Genomic DNA, 20,652 nt, shown 5'->3' with positions numbered 1-20,652 from the left:
GGTAGTCGTCATCCACTGCAGTAGTAGCCCTTGGGCGGCCTGAGCGAGGCATGACATCGACCGTTCTTGTCTCTCTGTATCTCCTCCACGTCCGACCAACATCGCTTTGGTTCACTCCGAGACACCTGGACACTTCCCTTGTTGAGAGCCCTTCCTGGCACAAAGTAACAATGCGGACGCGTACAGAGAACACGAGCCGTGTACCTCCTTCCTGGTGGAATGGCTATAACTGATAGGCTGTCAGACCCCCTCCGTCTAATAGGCGCTGCTCATGCATGGTTGTTTACATCTTTGGGCGGGTTTAGTGATATTACTGAAAAGTCAAAACGACTGTGTCTGTGATACAATACCCACGGTCAACGTTTTATCTCCAGGAGTTCTGGGAACCGGGGTGATGCAAAACTTTTTTCGATGTGTGTATTTGTGCTAGCCAAACATAACGTTGGCTTTCAGTGTCGCCAGATCTGTTCCAAATAGAGACGGTCTGAACCCTTCAACCAGCTCGGGATTTTGACGATCTAACGCACCTTCTGGACAGAATTTGGCACGATATCCATCAGGAAGACATCCAACAACTCTATCGATCAAGTCCAAGCCGAATAACTGCTTGCATAAGATCCATAGGTGCAGCAACGCACTATTGATTGTTCAGTTTGTGTATATCGTTCTCTAGTGTAAATCATCCAGTTTTTTCTGAAATCGTAATCATTTGTTTGTCTGTACATGTACATCGTAGTTACGATTTCCGTCCCGTTCGGATAGTGTATGTTAAGGAAATACTTACCTAATGATGGAAACTTTATGTTGGTTTTTTTTATGACCTGACTTTTAGGTGCTTGTCCAGCCCATACTTTAAACCCATGTACCTAAGTCGCGATATCCTGCAAATTGAGTTTCGCAACACTAGTCTGACCCAATATTTCTGCTAACATAAATATACATCGACACGAATCTGTTGTTAACTTGAATAAATTTTTTACGTTTGTCTATAAAATGTTCGAAAACTGAAACACCATGTGCGTGTCATCCTCCTAATTATGGAGAAGTGTCCCATATCTGACGATATTCGCGAATTACTTTACTGGAGCCAAGAGGTCACATATCTTTGCCATTCAGATTCTGTTCTTTTAAACAGACACCTCTCTATCAGTTCTGCTGAGCATAACATCGCCTTCTGTCACTGTTCTGCAGGTTGTTGATGTGAACTCCCAGTGTTCTTGCTGGCTGTCTTTTCAGGTATCTGGTAAGAGACAGTCGTATTAGGCGCACAAAAGAATTATTTTTTCGTGTCAATTCTAGGGGACTGATGACCTCAGATGTTAAGTCCCATAGTGCTCAGTCTTTTTTATTTCGTGTCAGATTCTTCTCACGAAACAAACCACTGGTGTTTTTCTACTAGGCGAATGTAAGTTGCGGCTGGACTCTTTGGTTTAGTTTAAGCATTAGCGTCGGGATACTAGTGAACTAACTATTTTTTCTGTATTATTAGCTTCCCTAAAAGTTATGTTCGAAAGTTGGTGGCGATCTGAAGAAGCCCGTAAAAGGCTATTACATAATGAGTACATACTCTTCCCCGAGTAAAAGCTACGAAAATGGAAAGTATTTTCCATCACGAAAGATAAGTTACAATAATAGCCAATTTGAGTTGTTAGTGGGTCCATAGTTAAGTTGTTGTTGTCAGATTACCAAGACGAAGACCTAGGTTTCTAACCTTAGAGAGTACCGATATTTATCAGTCACTTACCGCTTCTTTCACATTTGGCAGTGATTTTTAATGTAAAAATATTGCGAAAACGTTTTGTTGACGCCCACTCACGTAGGGAGAAATTATCATTGTAACAACATAAGAGAAATCAAAACTTCCACGGGAAGATCCATGTGTTCGTTTCCCGCGCGCTGTTGGAGAGTGGAACGGTAGGGAAAGAGCTTGAGTGTGGTTCGATAACCACTCTACTCGGCACTTGATTGTGAATTGCAGAGTAGTCATTTAGATATAGATGAAGATGAGAAACGGTAAGTTGCGCCATGGCTCGGAAGCATGTTAGACTACAGATCCGCATACAACTGGTGGGTAAGTCAGTTCAAAGATTAGACGAAGGCAGGGACATAAGACGTCTAATAGGACCATGTCTAGTAAAGCACTGTAGTATTCAAACCAACCTTCAGACACGAAACACAATGCTACATACGCTTGTATTTATGATATTTATCGTTGAAAGGTGGCTACACTGAGCCACAGCGCCAGAGATCGCGCTAGAGAGTATTGTTCCGCCGCCTCCACTGGCAGTGATTATTGAGAACTCGTAGTAGTCAGTGCTTGTTAAGAACTCGTAGCAGAGAGTGTTTGTTGAGATGTGCTAGTAGAGAGTGCTTGCTGAGATGTGATACTGAAAAGTTCTTGTTGAGATGTGGTAATAGCGAGTCGGTGTGGAGATATATTGTAATGATTAGAGTGATTTTGGTCAATATATGAAGGTAACGAAACTTGATTTATTTTTCATTATTTCCATGTTTTAAATAATGCGTCATTACAGGTTCAGTCAACAAAGCATCTGGCTTGTGTTCTTGTATTAGAGTGTAATTCTGGTTTTCTTGAGTAATTATGGTATTTTTATTTTCTTTAATTAATTCAGTATAAATGATATTTAAAATTTCTTGTGTTATTGAAGAAGAACCGTGCCAGATGCGTACGTTGAGTCATACTTCTACACACAGAACAGTTACACTTGTGCTTTGGTTTCGTAGGTTTTATAGTTGCTGGGGACTTAATTAATTAATTGATTGTGTTAATGAAAATTTCCATTTCATTCTTTGTTATTGTTCTATGCAGTCAGATAGCGTAATAATACTACCCAGGGCCAACCGTTACGAGACTTCGTAACCGAACAGACAGCTACTAAAGCAAAAAATTAAAATTATTTTAATTTCATTTAATTAAGCCCCCATGCATCGTCTCCAGTGAAATGGTACGGAGTCAAATCTTTTCATAGCTAGGATACAGGACCTAAAAAGAATATGGGTAGGTTGAAGTTACAGTGGGAATAAGTGAAGTGCAGTGGCAGGAAGAATAGGATTGCTCGTCAGGTGAGTACAGGGTTATTAACACAAAATCAGATAGTGGCAATGAAGGAGTAGTTCCAAAAATAAACAAGAAAGTAGAAATATGGGTAAACTACTGTGAACAGTATTTATTCGTACTAGCTCCGAGGATGGTGAAAAGACTGAAAAAAAATATGTGAAGAGATAAAATAAAGTACTCAGTATGTAAGAGACCAAATAATTTAAATTTGAATGGGGACTGAAATTCGACGTTCAGAAAAGGAAGGGAAATCAAGGTAATGCCACAACATACACGGGTGCAAGGGAATGAGAGGAGAAACCGCCTGCAGAAGTCAGAGCACAGTTTATCCATAGCAAACACTTGGTGTAGTCATCACGAAAGAAGGTTTTCTACCCGAAGAGACGTAGGGACATTGGAAGCTTCAGATGGATTATGTAATGGCAACCCAGAGATTTAGAAACGAAAAAGTCTGGTGATCTGGTGGGCCAGGGCGAAAGGCTGACATCCTGTGACACCAAGAAGGCTAGTGTTCGCCCAGCAACATGTGGTCGTTCGCCCAGCAACATGTGGTCGTGCATTCTTTCTGAAAAAATGGCGTCTGGGGTTTTGTACAGAAAGGGTATGTCTGCGGGTCGCAGGATGTCATTCACGTATGTCACACTGGTCACAGTACCCTGGAGACGCACCAACCGTGGGGTCATCAGGCCTTGAGTTGGCGCTCTATGTCTTGTGCGAATGCAGTCACTGTGAAGCTGCTCCCCCCGTCCGCGGCGTACCGAAATGCGGCCATCATTTTCAAACAGCACTTGGATTCGTCCGAAAACATTATCTGGTGTCATTCCTGTACCCAGTGACGTCGTTCCATACACAACTGCCTTCTAGCATGGTTCTGCCCATTCGTCAAAGGTAGGAGAGGAGTGGACGTCGCGCACGTAACCCATACAGTAATAAACGGCTACTGACTGTGGCCCGTGATGTGTCCAATGTGTTACACTGCTGTTCCACTGTTGCGCCAAGCCGAGGAGGACGCAGATCTGTGCCCCAGTGCAATTCGGATGAAGTGTCGATCTTCTCGGGAAGGGGGGCGGGGGGTCGGTCGGCACACACCCGCTGCACTGCCGAAACACTTCGTTCCACGAGAGCTGCAATTTCCCGGACGGACGCATCACGTCACATTACGGTACGGTTCGCGCATATGCCTGTAACGCATCTTGCGCTTTTGCTCAAATCACAAGATCCATGACCTTAGGGTTATAGCGTCAACGAGAGCCGCAGGCACATTTTATCGGTACGTGGTGTTGCGCGGCGATATCGATGTTGACCTTGAACCCGCTGGTCGATATGGTTCAAATGCTAATCATTTCTGCAGAACGTATTGATGGACATCTCCTGTGAATATGAATCTCTAGTCGTTAGAGGGTTTTTTTTCTGAACATGGGTATATATCCGATGATGTGACTACAAGCCACGAAACCGGTAGTGCCTTACCAAAATTGGTTCAAGTTACGGCTGTTTCCGGAGTCCTTGCTATAAAATGCAATAAAACAGCTGAGGATGGCCAGACCACAGAGGCACGTGTAAGAAAGAAAGGGCCAGTTATGCCCATTGCAGAGACAGGGCAGCACACTATGGCTTTCTGCCTTTGTAATGGACGTTGATGGAGTTTATGAGAATTATCCTCTGATCAGTGACGACAGTTATGCTTGTTGCATTAACCATCCACCCATAGTAAATTTAAGAAACCTTCATTGTCCCTAATTTTTGTCATCATTTCAGCAAACAGTCATTTGCTTTTCATAATCACTTTCACATAACTGTTGCTCAACTTGTATCTTGTTTGGTAACTTCAAAATCAACCCGAAAAATTCCTCGCACAAGACTATTGGATATTCCCGCTACTGCCGCACTTTGTCTCACAGAACGGTTAAAGCTGTTGGTTTCTACATTTTACACCTCCTCTAGTCGTTCCTGTGAGCGACAACTTCTGGACTTTCCTCGCGATCTCCTTATGCGCACTTCCTCTCGCTTCAAAGTTTTACACCCATAACCTGACTGCATGTACTAATGGCACGGGATCATTCCGTCTAAGGCTGAAATAAAGGCGGTATTCCCCGTCTAGCAGCAGCAGCCAACACAGTCTCCGTTTTTGTAAAATGCTTTCACAGACACAGCACTTTCAGATCCACTCCAGCGCTCCATCTCAGCAAACGGCATACCTACCTCAAACATTCAACGTTGCCATTAATAGCACTCCACTTTGAGACTAATCAAAACAGCCCGTTTTTCTGCCACACCGTGTAGGTTTCATATATGGTTTCGCCTGTACATATTTTAATATAACATACAGAGGACGGATCACCGTTTGGTAATTGTGATAGAACTTATTGACAAAAGTTACCTATTCGTCACCACAATTGTTAAAGTTTTGTTGTTGTACTTGACACGAGATAGTACGTGTTGATTACAAATCACTACCCATTCTAAATGTATTTTATGTAGACTGCTTCAAGCGTTACACTTATGAGGTGGCTTCTGTTAGATACCGTAAATTGAACTAGAACGAATATGCTTTAGATCTGCACATGTGATGTATTCCTTGCAGTTATTCGTGTTATTATTTTGGGCTCTGCTGCAGGACTGCTTGGAGGCGAATCGAAAACTTGGAGAGCACTGTGGCAACGCTACACTGAGGAATGGTAGTTCGGCAGTAGCATGCAAAATTGTCCTGTATTAATTGATATTTAAGATTGTTCTATGCTGGTTTGTACACAATATATCAAAATGAGAACGTTCGATTCCACCACAAATATAACTAGGGCTGTAAACGCTGCATATTAAGACGTCAGCTACTGTCCAACGCCCAGAAGGATGGAGTGATGTCCAAGTTACGTTTCACTTGTTGACAGCACGTCGATGAAATAGTGTGTCCACATAGACCAAAGATATTCTAGACTGAACATTTAGGTGCGCAGAATAGGATTTTTGTTTTACTGACTTAACAATTTTTTTATGAATATGCTTTGCCAATTTCGATATCCGTCAGCAAATGGAAAATTTAGCATGTGCAGCAAGTAACAGCTTTCTTAAATACGGTGTAAAAACCCAAGCATTTTGTAAAATTAGGTACCTACTACTGTTCTTGTGAGCCAGACCACTGGATCTGTGAAAAAGAAGCTAAAAGCCATAATAGTAGATCAATCATGAACCAGTGGAGAAGCTCTCATTATACAAGCAATTTCCACCACAAGTGATTCAGGTATAACTGGAGAAGCATGATACATAGATTCACGGGCAACTGATCAGTTGTTCAATTAACGTTCTTGGTTCACTAGCTACGAAGAATTCCCTTGGACAAGACTTGTTCATGTTGGTGATGGAAAATACAATCCTGCTGTTGGATCCCGAGACGTTAATATTCTGGTCTATATTCGAAAGGAATGGTAAGAAAATCGCATCAGTAATGTTTTGTTAGTTCTGGCGACCTACAGCCCTTGATGTATAACACATCATTCCGACAGTAAAATGTGATAACCTTCAAAGGTCGAAAGCATTGTTACAGTGACAAACTGTTTAAAATGTCGGATCGTGAGTGTTTTGCTGGTTGTAAGCTCTCTTCCTCTGCTCTAAGAGGACTGCGTATCAGGATATCACTAAGTCAAACAGGCTTTGTTGATTGCCAAGACAAATTTCAAGATCAGAAGACGACGTGCGAAGACTGCGCAGCTGGCAAAGCGTGTAAACTGCATTTCCATCAAGTGATAACAAACCAAAACGAATAGGTGAGCTTATGCATGCAGCTTCGTGAGAGGAAACTGCAAGAATGCACTGTCGGTGGTGCAAGATATTTCGTGACATTGAAAGGTGATTGTTGTCAAGAATAAATCACACAGCTGAATGTTTGAGAATTTTTTTTGGAATGAGTGAACAAAGGCTAAACGGATTAGTTTTGTAATCAAGAGGTTAACAATTGGATTACCATGCACGACATTTTGCATCAGAAAAAAGTGCCATGCGGCCCACAACAAAACAGAGCCACTGAACGGAAAGGCAGAACTATTGTCGAGTTGGCCAGGACTGGTCAGAACGGAAAAGAATTGCCCACTGAAATGTGGGCAGAAGCTATGACTTACGTAGTATTCACGCTCACTAAATTGGGACAAGTAGACAAAGCGAAGTTGTGTCATGTAAGCTGCCGTTAGGGAGGAAACCAAGCTTAAGAATCGTCAGAACTTTTAGCGAAGAAATTTATTTCCGTGTACCTAAAGAAAAAAAGCAATAATGGGATGCAGTAGCTGATAACGGTAATTTTTTTTTGTTACGACCAAAACACGCTAGGTTATCAGACGAGCGACAACTCCCGAGATGTTACTTTTACGGAAAACTGTTTACGGACAATTGCAGCACGGAAGAAACACCAACGTCAAAAGCAATTGATTTTGTTCTTCCTGCAAATAAGAGATCATCTGCAGAAGACGTACTTCAGAACTTTCCTGTAGTTCAAAATTATTCAGAGATCTGTGAAGAGAGGGATGATGACGCAAATTCAGATGATGTCAGCGAACAGGAAGCAATAGCTGATGAAGCTGTTCAATCTAACCAGAAATATCAGTTAAGAGATGGTAGATCGGCAAAAGTGCTATTTGGATACGAAAATAATGATTCCATTTTATATATTGTCGAACCAGAAACATACGAAGAAGCAGTTATACGTGATGAAGCAGAAAATGGAAAAATGCAATGAATAATGAAATTAATTTCTTCAAAGTTAACGAAACCTGGACACTTGTGAATCCACTTCAAGAGGTTACTGCCAACCGTTGTGTGTAATAATCAAATATTCTGTTAGTGATTATGCAGCACGTTTGAAGGCAATACTTGTGATACAGGTTTCAAGGTAGTTGCTGGCATGGATTATCTTGAAACTTATAGTCAAGCGACTAGATTTGATTCAGTGCGAATAAAATTATCCACTGTAGCCTCAGAAACATGTTTTGAGTAAATTGACGTCCGTACTGCTTTTCTACATGGAAATTCAACAAAAATAATTTATATGAACGATCTTGAAGATGGGACGTTGCGTGTGTGCAAACGAAATCAACACTTTTATGGCCTGAATCATCATTTCAGAGGTTTTTCACAGGTTTAGATTCCACCTAAATTGCCGATCCACGTGTATTCATCAACCAGAACGCAAAAAAATCTATTAATTTTGACAGTGCATGATAATGATGGATGGTCTTCTAGCTCATAAAGATCCTGCTACCATTTACTTTTTGTTGAATTAACTACATCACCTCCATAAAATTGGGTACTTACTTGGGCCTGCAGGCGGGACATTTAGCAGATAGTTCTATTTTTTCTGCATGATAGGCCTATGTCATGAAGATTCTACGCCGCTTGAGTATGCAAGACAAACCCTGTAACTGTGCCAACAAATAACCAGCATAATCAGATGTGTGTACACATGAACAAAAATGAACATAAGAACACGTCCGATGTTACATACACGCAAGCTGTGGGTAGTTTGATGTATTTGTCACCAGAGACATGGTCGAAAATTGCCTTCACAGCCAAAAATGCGTCAGCATCTTGAGAAAATACTGAAGATGCATTGGAATGCTATGATAAGGACCATGAAATACATTAAAGTCACTATGAACTATGGATTTTATTTTCCTTCAACACAAGAAAATAGCTTTCAGGCCTAGGGCGGTGCAGAATATAATTTGGAAACCAGGAAATCCACAACTGTTACGCTGTTAATGCTTGGTGAGTCCATTGTTACACAGTACATGCGGTTCAACAAAAATAACGGTAGCGCTCTCTACATCTGAGACTGAACACTTTTGCAGCCTGTGAAACAGGGATAGAAATTCTCCAGGTTAAGAGTTGTTTAAAACTTTGCTTTATTCCACAACATAAAAACAACATTGAAAATTGAAGTACAGTGAAGCTTATTAAAAACCAAGATTGTCATCACAGAGCTAATCACACTGATGTGCGTTATCATTTTGCGCGAATTGAATACGAGGTGAATGAAGCTGTAGCAGAACACGTTGAATCCAAGGACCAGCAGGTTCGTACCGAAGATGAAGCCTCAGACGCACAGGAAGTCAATATCTGAAGCATTCAAGACATTTGTACGAGACTTAAGTAGGAGTGATAAGAATATGTAAGAGGTGGACAAACTTACTTTTTATGAACAGAAACTTAGTGATTTGCTTGGTGTTTTTCTTCTTTGGTTGGTTCTCGTAAAAAAAAAAAAAAAAAAAAGTTCCATTGAGCATTTTCTTGAACTTACAGGATATCCTGCTGTATATAATTAAGTGGTATGTGTTTATTAAATAAAAATCCATGTTCATCTTATTCGATTTATTTGTTGAAAACTGAAGAAACTGCAAAGAGGTGGGAATTTAAGTAGATGGGACCTGGATAAACTGAAAGAACCAGAGATTGTAGAGTGTTTCAGAGAGGGCATTAGGGAACGATTGACAGGAACGGGGGAAAGAAATACAGTAGAAGAAGAATGGGTAGCTTTGAGAGATGATATAGTGAAGGCGGCAGAGGATCAAGTAGGTAAAAAGACGAGAGGTAGTAGAAATTCTTGGGTAACTGGAGGAATACTGAATTTAACTGACGAAAGGAGAAAATACAAAAGTGCAGTAAATGAAGCAGGCAAAAAGGAATACAAACGTCTCAAAAACGAGATCGACAGGAAGTGCAAAATGGCTAAGCAGGGATGGCTAGAGGACAAATGTAAGGATGTATGGGCATGTATCACCAGGGTAAGATAGATACTGCTTACAGGAAAATTAAATAGACCTTTGGAGAAAAGAGAACCACTTATATGAATATCAAGAACTCGGATGGAAACCCAGTTCTAAGCAACGAAGGGAAAGCAGAAAGGTGGAAGGCGTATAAAGAGGGTCAAAGCAAGGGCGATGTACTTCAGGGCAAATTTATGGAAATAGAACAGCACGTAGATGAAGAGGAAATGGGAAATGTGATACTGCGTTAAGAGTTTGACAGAGCACTGAAAGACCTGAGTCGAAACAAGGCCCCGGAGTAGACAACATTCCATTGGACCTACTGACGGCCTTGGGAGAGCCAGTCCTGATAAAACTCTACCATCTGGTGAGCAAGATGTATGAGATAGGCGAAATAACCCCAGACTTCAAGAAGAATATGATAATTCTAATCCCAAAGAAAGCAGGTGTTGACAGATGTGAAAATTACCAATCTATTAGTTTAATAAGTCATGGCTGTAAAATACTAACACAAATTCTTTACAGACGAATGGAAGAACTGGTAGACGCCGACTTCGGGGAACATCCGTAGAAATGTTGGAACACGTGAGGCAATACTGACCCTATGACTTACCTTAGAACACAGATTAAGGAAAGGCAAACCTACGTTCCTAGCATTTGTAGACTTAGAGAAAGCTTTTTACAATGTTGACTGGAATACTCTCTTTCAAATTCTGAAAGTGGCAGGGGTAAAATACAGGTAGAGAAAGGCTATTTACAATTTTTATAGAAACCAGATGGCAGTTGTAAGAGTCGAGGGGCATGAAAGGGAAGCAGTGGTTGGGAAAGGAGTGAGACAGGGTTGTAGCCTCTCCCCGATGTTATTCAATCTGTATATTGAGCAAGCAGTAAAGGAAACAAAAGAAAAATTCGGAGTAGGTATTAAAATTCATGGAGAAGAAGTAAAAACTTTGAGGTTCGCCGATGACATTGTAATTCTGTCGGAGACAGCAAAGGACTTGGAAGAGCAGTTGAACGGAATGGATAGTGTCTTGAAGGGAGGGTATAAGATGAACATCAACAAAAGCAAAACGAGGATAATGGAATGTAGTCAAATTAAATCGGGTGATGCTGAGGGGATTAGATTAGGAAATGAGACACTTAAAGTAGTAAAGGAGTTTTGCTATTTGGGGAGCAAAATAACTGATGATGGTCGAAGTAGAGAGGATATAAAATGTAGACTGGCAATGGCAAGGAAAGCATTTCTGAGGAAGAGAAATTTGTTAACATCGAGTATAGATTTAAGTGTCAGGAAGTCGTTTCGGAAAGTATTTGTATGGAGTGTAGCCATGTATGGAAGTGAAACATGGACGATATATAGCTTAGACAAGAAGAGAAGAGAAGTCTTCAAAATGTAGTGCTACAGAAAAATGCTGAAGATTAGATGGGTAGATCACTTAACTAATGAGGAGGTACTGAATCGAATTAGGGAGAAGAGGAGCTTGTGGCACAACTTTACTAGGAGGAGGGGTCGGTTGATAGAACATGTTCTGAGGCATCAAGGGATCACCAATTTAGTGTTGGAGGGCAGCACGGAGGGCAAAAATCGTAGAGGGAAACCAAGAGATGAATACACTAAACAGATTCAGAAAGACGTAGGTTGCAGAGTTACTTGCAGACGAAGAGGATTGCATAGGATAGAGAGGCGTAGAGAGCCGCATCAAACCAGTCCCTGGACTGAGGACTACTACAACAACAGTAACAACAACAACATTTGTTGACCCGGTACTTACCAGATCTAAAACGTTACTTAGATTTTTGCTTTTAAAAGGGAGAATATTAAGCCAAATTACAACACAAACGTATGCGAGAAACACACATCTGATCAAAGTAGTCTTGACACATACTAGCAGACATTAATTAAATAGGGTGTTCCACCCTTCTCCTTTTGTAACTGCTTGAACTGGGGGCACTTCCAGTGAGGTGCCTGAATGTCTCTGGAGGATTGGTAAACCGTTACTACTCAAGCGACGAAAGAGAAGGTTGGATGTTTGGGGACACTGAGTGTGGAGCAAAGACGTCATCCCAACTCGTCCCAGAGATGTTTTATTGGGTTCTGGCAAGCCAGTCCGTTTCAGGGATGTTATTGTCCGCAAACCACAGCCTCACATATGCTGTTTGATGACTGGATGTATTGTTACGCTGATACAGCCAGTTATGTTCCCAAAGTGCTCCTTTACTGTACGCAGTACACAGTGCTGAGAAAGTGTTCGTATCCTTCCGCACTTATCATATTCTTAAGGGTAGGAAAAAACCGCCTCCATACTGCAACACCACCACCTCCAGACTTCACTGATGGCGCCACACTTGACGGCAAGTAATGATCTCCAGATCATTAACCAAACTCAACCCATTCCATCGGATTCCATAGGGTCTAGCATGATTTATCGTTTCAAATTACTCGTTTCCAGTCGTCCTCTGCCCAGCGACATCATCCCAAGCATCCGTGTAGCATTGACTACAGAAATGTGTGGCTTATGAGGAGCTGCTCAACATTGTCCAACGTTATATAAGTCTCAGCGCACAACGTAGGCTCTAAAATGTATGCCATTGAGCTACGAGCACTTGTTCAGTAGAAAAGAGGTGTGTCACAGTAACGAAGATGATGAAGAGCTCGTAGCTCGTAAGGTATGCGTTTTAGAGCCCAAGTTTGCTAGAGTTTTTGCTTCTAATGGTCGTTCCTGCCATATCCCTGAATATTGACCGTTCCTCCTGGGACCACCTGTATGTTACCTATGGTCTAAGATGCGTATAATATCCGGAACAGTAAGATCTACGCCGCCTAGCTTCCTGCAGTTAATCATATTCGCTCACATTCCTACCAAGCGCGCTAAATACGCCGGGATCCTGTTCTTGTCAAAATATACACTTAAACACAGAATAATAGTTTGCTCCCAATTTACCATCAGTAAGATGCTGTGGAAATCGGTAACTTCATTTTCATCGAAACGCAGGGTGCGATCTGTGATTTTACCAGAAGGGGGGGGGGGGATGTCTTAGGGGGTTAGTAGAATTATATATGTTACTAGCTTGGACCGTGGCGTTACGCATGGTTAAACAGCTATTTATAAATAGATGTTACTGCCGAAACTCACTATTCACGCGTATGCACTATCAGAAAAGCCATCCCTTGCTATATCTTTAAAAGTACATTATAGGTAAAGCTTATTTACAAAATCATCTACATACAGGTATACGAGGGGAATTCAAAAAGTAGAGGCACATTTGTGAAAAACTGTACTTATTCTGATGATAGAAAACTGAAACATATTAATAGTAAGACTTATTAAAAACTTTCCGTGTTCGGCTCCACAAATTTAAATTATATGTAAAGTTTTACATCCGAGGTTGGGATGCATAAACTAAAACCAGAGGAGGGGATGGTCTGATGCAGAGGGGGAGAAATCACCCCCCCCCCCCTGCAAATCGCACACTGTCGAAACGTGTAAAAAACAGTGCGAATAGTCTTCGGCAGTTTGTGGCCACGACGTTATGTGGATAAAAAAAAAAAACTGTAGGCTTCGATTTGCCCCGGAGAAAGTCGATCATGCGGGCAAACTATGACGTATGTCTGACCTCACGAAGAGGCTGTTTCTCCAGAAAGTTAGTGTGGCGTTGCAGGCAAACGCTCTACTCCGTGACAGCACAATGCCCTTCATGGTTATACAGTGGCGGGCGATCTAACCTATTGACTATAACCCAAGACGCAGTCTGTTATAAAAAAAGAAAAAAAAAGTTTGCTTGCCAACACGCACTGTTTGTTTTTATATGCACTTTTATACCTTCATTTTTAAGAATTTTTTGTGCTCTGTGTATGATATTAAGTGATTTGTTATGCCATACACTAAGTAAATAACAGCAATTTTTAGTACAACAATAACAACGATTCACATTATGCCAGAGACGACAATACAAGACAATGAATAATGCACGTCGCGAATTGCCGCGCCGGCTTGTGACTTTAAATCTACCCAGAAATAACATCAAACTATACAGTGATCAGCAGCAGAACACTGAAAACAGTGTGGACAGAGATGTTACAACAAATGTATGATGATAAAGAGTCGTTATATACTAAATCGGATAGTGAAATTTTAATACGTTACTGTTAAGAGGACTTGACGACACAAAATCATTTGTTTTTGTGATTGTGTCGTACAGAAATTTATATAAATTTCTATGATTATAATCTTCAAGTAAAGCGAAAATCCAGTCTTTTAATTACAGCTATTTATTTCTATCTCTTGTTTGGAAGAGAGGAGGCAGAGAGTACTGTTATATCGCATTGTGTCCCATTTGACGGCATTCAGTTTTTTACTAGAATCTGAGTGTATTAAGTAGAAAGTTGGCAAGTAGTGCAGAATTGAGTGTTGTTCAAAAGTAACATTTGCATGTGTCCTTTTTACAACAGGAGATTGCAATAATGCTTGCAAGTAAAACGATGAGATTATAGTGTTTGTACTCAACCTTGCTTTTATTGTAAATTGCTATTTCTCAATTGATGCAACTGTCGTTGTGTTATGTTACAGCTGGATTCACCTCAGTGGGAATTCATTAGTGACGCGGCAAAAGACCTCATTCAAAAAATGCTGACAGTGGACCATACGCAAAGAATAACAATACAAGAAGTGTTAAATCATAGGTGGCTAAGGGTAGGTACCTATGAATCCATATATTTTGAAAGTAGACGTACCACAATTTACTGTTCCTTATTTCAGGTGCTGTAACCAATTTTGTGTCTTAGTCATAAGCGAAAGACATTAAAGGCTACCAAGTAAGTGGCAGACATTTGCGCTTGGCATGCGTTTGTAATTTTCCTCTTAATAGTGGGATATGAGGGTCACTTCTCGCACACCGCTTTCCCAAAGCAGTAAGACGCTATTGTCAAAAAAGAAAAACTCAAAAACGTCGCCTGTGAAGATAAGGCCTCTAAGATTTCCTAGCGTGTTTAAGTACAAAACATTTAGAAGCTACTGACACAACAATTACGGGGCAGGTGAGCGGTTAGTGTGCAAGGCTAGTGCCTGTGAAGTTGTTGGTACGATTCTCAGCAGTGCTGACTTCTCCTTGCGGTTACTTAAATTCTATCTTCATTATAAAATCAAAATGTTTATCAACAAATATTGAATCATTCGTTTTTAAATAATAATAATTTATTTTTAATTATCATACTCAACGTACGAAAATACCTGTACACTATTCACACATAATTTGGTACAAGACTTCAAAACATGGAATAGAAAATAAATTATTTTGTTTTAATGTTTGGACATAGAACAGTCTCACTGATTAACATAATTTCCTCATGTAAGAATAAGGAATTTCGCATGCCTGTATCAGTGTTATTTTCATGCAGTGGATAATTCAAAATAAAAGATCATAATTTTATTTTAAAAATTATGATTCGGTATTTTTTAACTGACATTTCCATTTGATAGTAAGTTTATAACTAAAATAAAGATAGAAAAACAGTCGCTTTTAGCGCGACTTTGAAAAGCGTCTTCAGTTTCTTGTCCTCACACTTCGGTGTTTACTTGGTTAAATTTTGAGAAATGTTTATAGATAATAACATTAGGAAATATTGCAATGTTAAAAGTCGATTTTTTCGATTTCTTTTGAGAATTACATCGTATTGCAGTAGGAAGTATGAAGTTAATTGAGGTCCACTTCTGACAAAATCACAGATATTAGTTTAGTGGTTGATTTTTCACGTACCTCTATTATTTCATTTTGTTTTTAATCGTGAGTTCTAGAATGAAAACCTTCGTCCTGTGAGGTTTCGTTCAGTAATAGAGATGTTTCACAGTTGCGTAATGTAGGTTCAAATGAACTTTTTCGTTTCTTGAATCAAGTGTTATCTTGAAGTAAGAAACTACCCTTGTGGTCAGAACTTCGTTTGGTAGTGTACGGCTGAAGTGCGAAATTATGTTAACGTTGACGACAGACACCCTATCTTTACAAACAATTGAACAGAAGTGAGAATCGTGTAAGGTGGAAACCAGTGTTTGTGCCAAACTCATAATTATTTCAACGACCGTAGCTGCCATTAGAATACAAAATATCCTCTTTACATAACAACTTTGATATACTCCAGCTACCTGTGCAGTTTAAAGCAGTTTTTGAAAACAATGACGGTAACTGCTTGTCATATAGCTGGGGCTTCAGCTGTCAATAGGCACATGAACAAAATTTAAAACAATCCTTAACTTCCATGCAATGCACCAAATGTAAATAACTCATCCCCCCCCCCCCAAACACACACACACACACACACACACACACACACACACACACACACACACACACACACACAGATATATTGTATAAAACACTGCAGCTCTAGCAGCCCGATTGAGAGAGAGAGAGAGAGAGAGAGAGAGAGAGAGAGAGAGAGAGAGACTGTCACTGTATTGCTAGGTATTATTTGTCATTGTAAGAGTTAAATGTAACATAGTACTTTGAGAAGCAGGCTGCTACTTTCCAATAAAGGTTATGTATTCCTCAGCTGTGTATAATAGCTGTTGTTAATCATCTTTCTTCTTCTTCACGATTGGATCACTTAGGACCATGTGTAATCAAGAGTGGTTGGCCTTCCTTTTCGTCCAGTATTCCTTCATACGCAATGAATGGACTAGCTTTCGTTGCGTACACCACATATGTCGGTTAGTTTTTCTGTCTTTTTTCCTCAAAACCCCGTGTGTTTGTGATTTCTCTTACTTCATTTCTGTCATGTAGATTTGGAGACCCTAATTCTCTCTGGTATTTTTCCGTCTGTTTGTACCAGTTTGGTCTTGTGGTTTTTTTCTTTAAGAATGTATGGATTTTGTGCGTTAACCGGTTTGAATCCATTCTTTCTAAATGCCCCATGAATTCGATTCTTCTCATGCACATTGTGTCTGTTATTTTGCAGATATTGTTATATGTTTCTGCATTGGGTTTTGGATAGTGCACACCATCTTTAGTTCTTGGTCCTAGGATTTTTCTAATTATTTTACATTCTGTCACTTCCAATTCCCCTTTTAGTGTCCTGTGTTGAAGATTTAGTGTCTCAGAAGCGTAGAGAGCTTCGGGTTTAATTACTGTTGTGTAATGTCATATTTTGCAGTTCCACAAGAGACTCTTTTTCTTGTAAACGTTTTTTGTTAACTGAAGCGCTGTCCCCATTTTCTGGTCTCTTGATCTGACAGATTTCTTTTCATTTCAATTTTCTGCAATCTATTCACCTAAATATTTAAATTCTTTTACTTGAGAGATGTAGTTAATACCAATTTTGAGATCAGAAGGTGAATTTTTGATCTTAGTCATAAATTTTGTTTTTTCAAATGAAATTTCTAATCCTATTTTTGCAGCTTGCTCTTGTAATAATTCTAGCTGTTTTGGCACATCAGTAATGTTTTAGGCGATCAGTGCCGTGTCGTCAGCCAATGCTAAACAGTATAATTTTATGCTCTTACATTTTGGTCCCAGTCTGTGAGCAGGTTCACCTTCTTTTCTCCATTCTCGAACAACTTTTTCAAGAGCACAATTGAAGAGCACTGGGGACAGTCCATCCCCGTGTCGTACTCTTGTGTCTGTTTCAACTTCTGTGCTCAATTCTCCCATAAATTTTACTTCGAATTTGGTCTCCGTGAATGTTTCTTTTATGATGTTTGTCGTCTTTTGATCTTGTCCAAATTCTGATAACACTTCAAAAAGGGATTCTCGGTCTGTACTGTCGTATGCTTTTTTAAGGTCGACAAACGTGATGACATAACTTTTGTGCTATGCAAATATTTCATCGAGATTTTCAAGCTAAGCATTTGTTCTACGTATTGTTGATCTTTCCTGAATCCACCTTCGTATTCACATAGTTTTAAATCCAGCTGAGGTTCTGCTTGGTTTTGTAAGGCTTCAGAAAAATTTTTGTATGTTATTGATAAGTTTCCACGTTAGTTGTCGGGGTCTGTTTCACTTCCTTTTTTGTACAGAGGACGTATGATTGCTGTCTTCCGATCTGTGGGGATTTTTTTCAGTTTTTCAGTTTTGCAGATTTCATCTATAATTTCTTTGAGTTTTGCAATAAGATTTTCTCCTGCATTTTTCCATAATTCTGTGATGATTTGGTCTTCTCCTGATGATTTGTTATTATTCAGTGACTGAATTATCTCTTTAATCTCCAGTAAACGTGGTGGCTTTGAGTCTACGTTTCATTGTGTATGATGGAACTCAAATTTGTCTGCAGGCTTTCCACAATTTGGTAATTTAGAAAAGTATTTTGCAAGAATTTAACAGTTTTCGATGTTGGTATGGGTAATTTCCCCACGTTCATTTTGAATTGGAGTGGTGGAGGAGAGTACGTCGTTAACCTTTGTTTGAATACGCCGCAGAAATTTTGGGAATTGTTTTTCCTGTAATCATTTTCTATGTCTTGCAATCATCTATTGATAACATTTTCACAAATACCTAAGAGATGCTCAAAGAAAATAATTCCCTCACTTTTGACAACAGATGCTTGCTTAAAATGTACTAATACTTCTGATGTATCATTTAAAATAAATGCTGCTACTTCCCTTGTAGGTAACAGGAATTTTGTTAATGCTGTGTATCTCTCTCATGATAGTTTGGTCTTCTGTAGTTTTCGTCATCATTGATAAAGTACTTGCAGCATGTATGTCATACTTGATTTTCTCAGTCTGCTTCTACATGTTAAGCTTATGATGATGATTTTTTCCCAGTTAGTGATTGCATTCATCGAAACCTATAGATATTTTGAATGATATCTGAATAATTAATTTTCTTTCAGTTTTCATCTTGTCCAAGCAGGCTTTCTCAGACGGAATTTTGTTAAATTAACTGGAAGAGTTGTATTTTACTTGGTATTTGACTTACAATTTATTTTCAGTGATGGTAAGACATGCTTAGTCAGATCAATACAATATCTGGAGAATTAACGCTAACAGCACTTGTGTCACGGAGATACTTATTTATTATTATAAAGCTGGCAGATTATATTTACTATTGAAAGTTTATAATGTGATGGTTAACAGTGCTGTAGTGAACATACTCTGATAAGAATACTGGGTCATTCCATACTAAGTCATCCAGGGCCCTACACCCATCTGTCACAGATGTTTATGAAAATTTATATTTGAATTGTATGCATACGGACAGCAAAATATTCCAAGTTTCATCCAATTCTAACAAGTAGTTTCTGATTTAATCACCATTTACAGTTTTAGGTTAATTGTATTTCTGAGAGCGATTAATAGATAACTAAAGCGTGCATGCTTTTACAGAATGTGAAGCAAAATCGTTACTGTTGAAGCTATAGTCTTGAAATTTTTACTGTTCTAAATTAAAGACCGAAAATTCTAATTTATAATGTTCATTTGTATTGAAGAACTGTACTGAAACTCAAAATATTGTTAATTTCAAATTTATGATGTAGGTGTAGAAAATTGTGAATAGCTAAGATTTCTTTCCAAATAACCCAATAAAACCATATATTTTTGAAAACAACATAAAATTACCTTTCAAATAGTGCAACAAAATTTGGGGGGGGGGGTGTGGTTTGAGTTGTAACAATTTCATAACAAATTGAAGTCAAATTTTGTAATTTACTTTGTAAAATACATGTTTGATACAATAATTTAGTATTTGAGGTCAATACAACTATGAAAATACCAGACGAACTCAAGTTTTATGTATCAATTATTTTAAAATAAAAGATACATACATTGAGAATTTTACAAAATAGGTTTACTTACATTTGAATGTACACAAGTTAGTAATTATTCGTTTTCAAACAAATCCTTCGTACGAAGTGTTTTTGATGACTTTAAGGTTCAATAATTATTCAGTTGATACAAAGTTCATATGAAGCAGTGTGTGCAATAATTAAATTTAAATGTCCATTAATGTTTTTTTACAATAAAGCATTGAAATTGTTCCATGTTTTGCTGATTTCCTTTCAGGAATTAGCATCAATCTTATACGATCTGCCGAACTGAGATGCTACCTCTGGAGGAGCTATTACACATGGAACAGGCCAAAAGAAAGTTTCTGCTGGTCCAGTCCCCTTCTTCTTATTTGAATCCAGAACCATTCCTGTCCACCAATTTTGCTCGTAAATGAATGCAACGAAAGAATGTAGGCTAGGTTTAATAGTTGGGATAGTCATAAAAAATATTTTGTTTTAACAAAATTTCAGAGTCTGAACTCACCTGTTTGGCTGTAATTTCTTTGCAGGAAGCTGGATTAAAATAATGGAAACTTCTTGTACCCGGTATTGTTTGACCCATTTGAAATCTAGTTTCAAGCATTGTTCTTTTAGTTTAAATTTCTTCTTCCTTTAATAAGAAAAAAATATATATTATTGAGAATAAAGTTTAGCAAAAATTGTATATTTGTTCAGCGTTTATTATCTACTCACTTTGCCTACTGCTCTGAAAGGTTTTTTTTTTGTAACAGTTCTCTTGACTTTGCCCCTGATCCCATTGCATATTGTTTTACCATGACTTGTAGCATGAAATGACCAGCTTGCATTTAATTTAAAATCTTTATAATGAAAACATAAATTTATGCTTTTGAAGTTTTTGTACTGAGCCCTGCAACCGTCAGTAAAATACTCAATTTGGTCAACATCAGGAAAGTTTTGTTTTATGAAATTGTTTTTTTCTTGTACTGCATAAACAAATGGTACATCATGCTTCAGGTCATCAGAAATGATGGTGGAATCTTCGTTTTTAGAAAAAACACTACTGGATGAACTGAGTAGCTCAAGTGGCCCCAGTGGTAGGATTCAAG

The 20,652-nt window shown here is 39.0% G+C and overlaps 1 protein-coding gene across 1 annotated transcript in view; it reads left to right on the top strand.

Moving 5' to 3' along the window:
- Positions 1 to 20,652, top strand: part of LOC126260842 (peripheral plasma membrane protein CASK-like) — a gene marked incomplete at its 3' end in the record, with an annotated part of 722,990 nt that overhangs the window by 345,192 nt on the left and 357,146 nt on the right. The window contains exon 7 of the mRNA XM_049958286.1: positions 14,397 to 14,519. Within this exon, the coding sequence (XP_049814243.1) occupies positions 14,397 to 14,519 (123 nt within the window). The remainder of the gene's footprint in view (positions 1 to 14,396; positions 14,520 to 20,652) is intronic.

This window comes from Schistocerca nitens, chromosome 1 (assembly GCF_023898315.1).
Source record: "Schistocerca nitens isolate TAMUIC-IGC-003100 chromosome 1, iqSchNite1.1, whole genome shotgun sequence".
Taxonomy (NCBI): Eukaryota; Metazoa; Arthropoda; class Insecta; order Orthoptera; family Acrididae; genus Schistocerca; species Schistocerca nitens.
Note: the sequence above shows the minus strand (reverse complement) of the source record. Positions and strands in the feature narration are given on the sequence as shown.